The 9544-nt window shown below is 45.7% G+C and overlaps 1 protein-coding gene across 1 annotated transcript in view; it reads left to right on the top strand.

Moving 5' to 3' along the window:
- Positions 1 to 209: 209 nt before the first annotated feature.
- Positions 210 to 9544, top strand: part of TGM2 (transglutaminase 2) — a 68676-nt gene continuing 59341 nt past the window's right edge. Inside the window, exon 1 of the mRNA XM_073683852.1 lies at positions 210 to 319. Within this exon, the coding sequence (XP_073539953.1) occupies positions 310 to 319 (10 nt within the window). The 5' untranslated portion in view covers positions 210 to 309. The remainder of the gene's footprint in view (positions 320 to 9544) is intronic.

Below are 9544 nucleotides of genomic sequence, written 5' to 3'. Positions count from 1 at the left end.
AATCTGTCTTATAGTATCCTGTGGAAATAAAGAACTTTTGAAGTTATACAAACACAGTTATAGTTTATACAAATATTCATCCTCCTGAATTTGTAAGTCTGGTTATAGTTTAGGAAAGCTGCGCTTCTCGGCACTGGATGGGTTAATAGCTATCCCCCTCCTTTGCAAACTGTCACCCACAGCTTGGGCTGTGAGTAAAGTTCTCCCTTGGAGTCCCACCCCAGGGGTGTGTGCAGGAGGGGCTGTATAAAAACTCCTAGCTATAGTTAGGGTATACTCTTAGTACTGGAGGGAGGTCAGTGCAGGACCATGGCAGAAGGTACTGTGTGTCTGAGGACTTCTCTCTCCCTGTCTGTCTGTCTGTCTCAGCATTTAGTGGCAGGGATCTGCATGGAGCATGGGAGCCTTACTAATGCAGATAGCATAGGAGCAGAGCTGCTTGTCATTTCCCATAAACTGTTTCTGTGGCTTGTTGGTGACCTCTAAGGATATCAAATGGCGCAAATGTGTGTTGTGTATATTACATGCAATCATGGGTTAATTATTAACCAAATGACACCATTTATGTCACCGATTAGTTATTAACCCCGGAGGAGTCTTCTTCCTTAGATATAACTTTTGGCTAATTTTTTCATCCCATGGAGAAGATATAATATCTCAAAATTAGTAAAAAAAAAATATATATTTTAAAACAAATGCATTTACTTATAAAAACACAGGATATTGCAGAATTGTCTGATAGGTGCCCTTCATAGTGGTCGGTTGTCACTTTTCACATAGAAGTCCATTATGGTCTATGGAAGTTACAGAAAGCTCCAAGAGACCCTCGTTCTTCCCAGAATCAGTATCATAAATGCCAGATCACTATAAAACATTGATGTACTGCACTATATATAAGTACAAATGCGACTATGTGGTGACAACTAATTAATAGAGGATTTTTTATTATTATTACAACCCCCACGCCCCCCACAAAAGAAAAAAAAACCTTTATTTATTTTACATACTCCTTAGATTTATTTCCCTTTGTTTTTGCTCATGACTTTCCTATTCATGTTGGACATTTGTACATTTTTGACGTTCTCTACAAACAACATAGCGTGATGATTTAAGCAAGAGTTCTAAGAATATGATGAATACCTTTTTTGTCTTTTTAAGCAAATATTTCCACTTTGGGGGATGCTGTCAGTCTAACCAATACACCCAGAAAGCAAATACTTGATACATATATATATTATACAATTGGACAATCTATATACAGAAATATATATATATATATATATATATATATATATTTTTTTTTATTGTCCAATGGAATTTTTGAACTTGAGGTTTAACAAAAGATGTCTTGGTTTTCTTTAAGACTGTTCCAAACATATAATGTTGGTCTATACCATATACAAAGCAATACAGTTATACAATGGAAGACAGATGTATGTATAGAGTACTACTTTTTTTTGTAGTATACTTTACAGTGTTTGGATATGTTGTTTTGTGCACAGACACATTTGCAATCAAACATATTGGGCCCGGATGATCTGCAATTTTTTTTATTTTTGTGGCATTTACTGCCATATTTTTCATTAAAATGGTGCACGTAGTTCATGAATTTGACGCCAAATAAAAAAAAAAGCTCTGTAAGTTTTGTCTTTAAACATTTTTCAGACTTTGAGGTACAAAAGACTGCATTATCCTTTAAAATATCACAAGTTTGGCAACTATGTCAAAATAAAAAAAATCCACCAGAAACCTTACTCCAGACAGGAATTGGAATGAGATGTGCCAAAATAATGTAACATGTGAAAAAGTTGCATTTCACGAATCTTTCTAAAACATCTGGAAAAGCAAAGTTGTTGAGGACAAATTAAAAAAAAAAGACTTAAAAGAAGAAAGACAACTTAAAAAATGGTACAAAAAGCACAGAGAATATGGTGCAAATACTAAAAAGGAGAAAATTACTCCAGAAAATTGGAGAAACAGAAATATTTGATTTTATCGCGGCCATAGATGAGATATTATTTTAAAAGAACCTTACATACATTGATACATTTTACAAGTCCTTCAGCCAGGATGGGTTATTAAAAGGTTGTATCCAGAATCAAAAAATATATTTACTGTCTTCTGGATAGGGGATAACTTACTGATCGTAGGGGATCTGACCAGTGCGACCACCAGTGATCCCGAGAAATGGACAGATCCTGGGAACTATGCTCTACAGAGCCCCATCTTCAGTGGAACAAAGGTGCACATACTTGACCTCCACTCCATTCATTATCTATAGGAGTGCCGGAGAAAGCTGAGTAGAGTGCTCCACTTCACCTGTGGCCACAATAAATGGCTAGTCAGATAGTTCTCTCACTGGAAGTCAATGCTCATACTCCTGTGATATTGGCAGGAGTCTAAACTCATTGATAGCATTTTATTAGTGACTGTTACTGTTATCAGCACATTCTCTTAAGGTTCAATTTTATCCAGTATTAAAGGGGTTGTCCGACGGTTATTTATTTATTTTCTTGTGCATGGATTGACTAAAAATAAGAAATGGAGGCACATGCGCCATCCAGGATCCCCGCTAATCCAGCGCAGGCCGCTAGGTAATTGGCTGCAGAAGTCAGGTGACTAGATGATTGTATAATCGGGAGAAAGAGCCGATAACTCGCTCTTCCAGTCAGTTGACCTCTGTTACCTGGTGCTGTGACTTCCGAACAGTGGCAAAAATCAACAGAGACCATCAAAGCGGCCTGTACTGGATCCAAGTGTTATTTTTAATCCAATCCATACTCTAATATATATATGTATATTTTTCTGTTTAACAACTCCTTTAAATCACCACTCCAGAGGGATTAATTTCAGCGCTGGAGTGGTGCTACTAATCTAGGTTCCCTGATCCTAGTATTATACAAACCCTTTGCCGTCTTCAGCTCTTCCCAGCGCCGCTTTGGTCCCATGCATCCATCTTGTGACCTCAACTTCTGACTGACCGCAAATCAGTGGTAACGGTCACAAGCTCTCAGTGAAAGTGTATGACAGCCTCGTTTTGCTCTTGTTCTGGCTCTCACAGACTTACATTGAGTTGTGACTTCCGGATCGCCCAGAAAACTTTGGAGTGATCCGGCAGGTCACAAACTGCTGGAGGCAAATTGGAGCAGCGCTGATAACAGATGAAGACCGCGGCTGAGACAAAATGCAGTGGCACAACTCTAGTGCTGCAATAAACAAAAAAAACACCACTGGAGCTTTAACCTTTTCATTTATATATATATATAGAGAGAGAGAGCTCTGCAATATATGTATTTTGCAGAGTTCCATAAAACCTAGCTTCATGCATGATTTTATGATTCTGTATGACCTGTGTGCTATTTTTGCTTTTACCCTGCCAGCAAGATGTACAGTATATAGCTTTATTAGCTTTTCCATAATAACAATGACAGATCTGGGGAATGCAGCTACAGATTTGCCCTGGGGAATAGAACACATGTGTATAAAAGCTTCTTTGATGTTCCCTTTAAAATAAATATGAGAAACTCCTTGCATTAAAATTCCTTTCAGCAAACACAATAACAACAGTGGCCACAGTGGAAAACCTCTCAACCATCTCCACACCACAGAAGAATGTGACACAAGATAGGACCCAGTCCAAAGAGATAACAGATGGCATAGCGCAATGCCAAGGAGGTCGGATTTGCAAGCCTGGGTTCAGTTGTGGTTTACACAAATGGCAAAGCGAGGAGAACCATTGCAATTCTCACTATTGCTTGTTTCCTGTGGTGCCCTATAGAAAGCATATAACTCTGGCAATGGAGGCCGACGTTAGAGCACATGAACCTGTAGAATACTATACTACATTGACTTTTGCTTAAAGGGATAGTCTCATAGTTCCTCTCTGCTCCTTGTTGTCTTTTCCTCTTTAGTATATATTCATTAATTTAGTGAGATTACTTTTTTGTAATGTGTAACTGAAAAATGGTTGAAGAATAAGCCTCCAAAGTGTTAAGCAAGGAACACATTAATAGTGAAGTGTTCCTCACCGTTACTTGGAAGCTCTTGTCACAACCAAAAGTCTATAGAGTCTTTCCCTCCACGTGCTAGTGACCAGCCTCGTATCAGACATCAGTTTTTATCAGTTCGAACATCCATATAAGAAAACCATGGGCCTTGCAGTGTGGATGGCAGAAACCTCTTAAGTGGCAGTGAGGCAGGGACAGATCAATCTTAAATAATTTGTTGATCAGTGACCAATCCTTTTAAAAATCTTCCCCTCGCCCCTCCCCTACAACCACCTGCATTGTTGGCAGATGTATTACTAGTTGAGCATGGGCATTATGATCGTAGTGGCATGTATAACAGATTTTTATGTTTGCTCTATTGTTTTGGAATATTTTAATATATTATAACCGCGTTATATTCATCTTTTATTTTTTTGTTTGGTTTTCCCAAGGTGGATTCCCATCGTTTTAAAACACATGACATCTAAACACAAATTTGTCTAAGGACCTCCAAATACTCACATGTCATGAGGGTAGCCGCGTGATGCCTTAAGTTTTTCTGTGTTAGTTATCAGTCAACTCAAAAGGACTACCATGGACAGTCTTAGCACTAGCCACTCCTCTTAGTAGGTCCAAGGGCACTCTGGTTTTCATCATTTCACCCCTATAAAGTGATTTTTGGCTTTACTGAATAATCCCCTGGGTTAGAGCAATGGATAAGGTGAAGGTAGTTTAAGCTGGTTGAAGAAAAAAAGATTCAGCAAGCCAAGTCAGGTTCAGAGAGATGGAGACAAAGACAAAATCATTAATTTGGTAAATAGCTAGGCTCAAGTCTGGAGGTTTAGGCTGAGACGTTGGACAAGAAGAGTAAACATACAGTCTTAAGATCAAATCTAGAAGGCTATCCAAGGGTTAAATAGTACATCAGTGCACCATAGCTGTATACAATACTATAACTATGATGGGAAATTATGAAAATTTAAATAGCGCACAATGTTCCCCTATTGGTCACTGAACCTGCCCTGTCATTGGTCCACTGACTAACCCTAAAGAGATTAATATTCATGACACTCGGCACTCTCCTTTGACTCCCCCCTTCAGTATATTCACAAGTAAAATATGGGGGCGGCAGAGCCCCACCTGGCATTGACCACACCGCCTCACATGTCAACCGCTAACGGGAACAGAGTGGTGACTAATGACAGGACTAAGGACATGTGTGGCACCCCAGGGGTCTGGTTTCCACAGTAACAGCAATGTTATGTCTGAGAGCAGATGGGAGGTCTCTTGGTCAGGAATCCTATGCATGCCACACCTCCTGCCCAGTCCTGGGAGGGGAAGAACTTCCCCTATATAAACCTGGGGCTGAGGCAGGGTTAGAGAGTTCAGAGGGAGAGTTCAGCCAGGAGGGCTGACAGGGAGCTGTGGCTCCGGCTGGGCCCAGCTCCTGGGCCATGCCAGAAGTAGAGACAGAGAAGAGAAGCAGCTATGGGAAGAAACAACAGGAGCTCTGTGGGAGCAGTGTTACAAGGAGTCAGGGGCTGGCAGCTGCAGAGCTCGCCCTGACTGAGAAGATTTCTTACCGGACCCGGAGTCCGAGGCTGTGGGGACTAACTCCTACCCAGCAGCAGAATCCGTCAGGCAGGGGATTTCAGGTCCTCTGGCCAAGAAACCCGAAGGCACGGTCACACGCATGGGACCAGCACCGCCGTCGTGGAGCGGAAGCTACTAGAAGGCCCCGAGTCACCGGCCATACGGGTGAGCACCACACGGTACACTCAGGGACGTGGGCTACTTATACCCGCCTCTAGCAAGGTAGCCAGAAGAGTACAGTTAGTTTGGGAGGCCTACAACTCCGCCTGGCCAGGGGAGATCCCATCTGCTCAAGGACTGACCAGGCCCCAATCGCTAGCCAGTACTCCGGGAGGGTCTATCTTTGTCACCAGTAAAGACCCTGAACTACACCGTACCGTCTCCGAGTGGTTCCTGCTACCCCCATCATCCACGTCGGCTGCCCTGAGGCCATACCCCTCCCGTTGGGGGTTATACCATCCCCGCTGCACCATCCTTCCACCGGCCTCAGCGGTCTGCTCTGCAGCGGCAGCTCCAAAGCTGCATTCAACGGGTGGCGTAGTCGTCCTACATCTAATGCTAATATACTGCCACTCAGCTTGACTCCCTGGGCACGGACCGGGTCACCGCCACGAGACTACTACCCCTATCAGATCCGGCTCCGGGTAGGCTCCCGCGTGCGCAACGCTACTCAGCACAGGCCCAGGGGCGCATCAGCTTTTGGCGTAGTCGGCAGGATCTCGTGCCCGCAACCACTGGGTACTGCGTGCCTGAAAAAGACTGTTCAAACTTACCAGTGGTGAAGATTCCCGCCATCCGGCGCCATCTTCTATCTTCTTCCCGCCATCCGCGAAGTTTTCCCGCCATCCGGCGCCATCTTCTGCCTTCTTCCCGCCATCCGTGGAGTTTTCCCGCCGTTGGACGCCATCTTGAAGACGCCGCGCGGGAAGAAGAGGGGCGTGGACTCCGAAAGCGCGCGAGAACTGAAGCCCCGCCTCACGTCCGGACGTTGCGTAAGGTCCTGGAAGGAGCCCAGCAGACGCCGACGTCACAGGAGTGCAACGGAAGGTCCTCAACCCTGACGATCCACTGCGGAGCCGCGGCCTACGGAAGAGGATCATCGCAAGGTAGGCCACGGTCCACTAGGGGGGAGAAGGATGCCGGATACGGAGGAGAGCTTCACCGCTTCAACCCCCGCCAGCGCCACCGCTGTTGCGGTCATGCCTTTCACCATGCCCTATATCCCGGGGGCAGCCTGGCTACCCCAGTACTCAGGGGAGTCACATACCCTGCATGACTTTAGAGAAAAGCTGGATAGCCTCTTCCAGGTGTACCCCCTCACAGAGGAGCAAAAAGTGAGCATCCTGGTGGCCCAATTAACCGGGGCAGCCCAAAGGGAGGTAAAGTCCTGGCCACCTGGGAGGAGGACTGTTGCAGAGATACTAACCCAGCTAACCGAGGAGGAGCTGCAGTACTACCAATACGAGGAAAGCCAAGAGGACCCGGACGGGTCTGAGGACTACCCTCAGGAGGGAGCACAAAGAGGACATAGCTACTGAAGGGAAGTAGCGTGAATAAAGAGCTGTAAATAGTTACCCGTAAGGGTACAAGGACTGCTGCTAATTAAAATATGGTCCCCGTTGGGATTAGTGAATTGTTCCCCATGTGCCCCTATCTTAAACCAGGCTGAGGACTGTGAGCAGCCATTCCTTATCCCCACTGGCCGAGGACTGAGAGCGGCCATATCCTGTAAATAATTATGTGTTTCTAGTAATTTATGGGAGTCTTTGGTGGATTTACCGGGAATCCTTTGTACATGGTTGGAGCGTAACCCAGGAATGGACTAAAGACTGTTAAGGACTCGGGGCAGGACAGACCCCTACCTGGTTACGTCTCCCTGTTTTGGTGAAATGGACACCTTACTTTTCTTCAAAGACTGCACCCGGTTGCGGACACGCCGTAACCATCTTTATGTGTTTTTCTTATTGTATTATTATTGTTTATACCTTGTTATGTTTTTCTAAAAATATGTTTAGTCCCGGAGTACTAAATTTCACTAGGGGGGAATGTGGCACCCCAGGGGTCTGGTTTCCACAGTAACAGCAATGTTATGTCTGAGAGCAGGTGGGAGGTCTCTTGGTCAGGAATCCTATGCATGCCACACCTCCTGCCCAGTCTTGGGAGGGGAAGAACTTCCCCTATATAAACCTGGGGCTGAGGCAGGGTTAGAGAGTTCAGAGGGAGAGTTCAGCCAGGAGGGCTGACAGGGAGCTGTGGCTCCGGCTGGGCCCAGCTCCTGGGCCATGCCAGAAGTAGAGACAGAGAAGAGAAGCAGCTATGGGAAGAAACAACAGGAGCTCTGTGGGAGCAGTGTTACAAGGAGTCAGGGGCTGGCAGCTGCAGAGCTCGCCCTGACTGAGAAGATTTCTTACCGGACCCGGAGTCCGAGGCTGTGGGGACTAACTCCTACCCAGCAGCAGAATCCGTCAGGCAGGGGATTTCAGGTCCTCTGGCCAAGAAACCCGAAGGCAGGGTCACACGCATGGGACCAGCACCGCCGTCGTGGAGCGGAAGCTACTAGAAGGCCCCGAGTCACCGGCCATACGGGTGAGCACCACACGGTACACTCAGGGACGTGGGCTACTTATACCCGCCTCTAGCAAGGTAGCCAGAAGAGTACAGTTAGTTTGGGAGGCCTACAACTCCGCCTGGCCAGGGGAGATCCCATCTGCTCAAGGACTGACCAGGCCCCAATCGCTAGCCAGTACTCCGGGAGGGTCTATCTTTGTCACCAGTAAAGACCCTGAACTACACCGTACCGTCTCCGAGTGGTTCCTGCTACCCCCATCATCCACGTCGGCTGCCCTGAGGCCATACCCCTCCCGTTGGGGGTTATACCATCCCCGCTGCACCATCCTTCCACCGGCCTCAGCGGTCTGCTCTGCAGCGGCAGCTCCAAAGCTGCATTCAACGGGTGGCGTAGTCGTCCTACATCTACTGCTAATATACTGCCACTCAGCTTGACTCCCTGGGCACGGACCGGGTCACCGCCACGAGACTACTACCCCTATCAGATCCGGCTCCGGGTAGGCTCCCGCGTGCGCAACGCTACTCAGCACAGGCCCAGGGGCGCGTCACATGGCTGGCATGTGAGCGTGGTCAAGTAAGCGCGTTACATGTAGCAGGTTGTCACACACAGTACAAGGCCATTCCTCTTTGCCTACGCCATCGTTTCTTCATAGTTTACATAGCAAGACCATAAATTGCAGCGGTTCATGTTTGATTAACTGGACTGGATGTTTGTCTCAGTGATAAATGTTGTAATGAATGTTTTTTCCAACGAGCAAACATTTCATGAGTGCAAATGTTTACATTGTGGAAAGTCTCTAGAAAGGCACCACTCAGTCTCTGAATGGGGACTGGGGCAATATGGAGGAACAAAAGACAATTGACGATATAGATCAAATATTAATAATAAAACTGGTCACAATATAAAAAGAAACTATCCTAAAATGTAAAACATAAAGATGGCCATACCATACACATGAAATATGTCAGCCTACAGTAGTTCACCCAGATTACACCCATCGGCTGAATGTGCATGTTTTTCGATACGGAAGGCAAAATAACACCATGCGGGACTGATTATCTTATTAGAGGATGGAGCATATCAAAAACCAAAATCCTCTGAGGTGACAGTCAGGAGACCCCAATATTCTTGGAGATATCCAAGTGCTGTACTTGACTATCCCTAGAACAAAGAACAGAGATAAGATGATCTTGCTTGACCCCTACAGAACACTGTTGTCAGAGTCCCGGCACTCAGAACCCCAATGATCAGAATAGGTGATAACTTGTATCTTTGCGCAAATCCTTCATATCCTGGAACCATACCTTAGTTTTATTTGCTTCCTCCCTCTCTTTGACAACTGCTCATGGCATTATAGCTTCCACAGTGGTTGTCACTCAGTCTTTATAGACACGAA

The sequence above is a fragment of the Phyllobates terribilis genome, unplaced genomic scaffold (genome assembly GCF_046119375.1).
Source record: "Phyllobates terribilis strain yellow unplaced genomic scaffold, ASM4611937v1 Scaffold_5__5_contigs__length_657084704, whole genome shotgun sequence".
NCBI lineage: Eukaryota > Metazoa > Chordata > Amphibia > Anura > Dendrobatidae > Phyllobates > Phyllobates terribilis.
The sequence above is the reverse complement of the archived record's forward strand: the minus strand, read 5'-3'. Positions and strand labels throughout refer to the sequence as shown.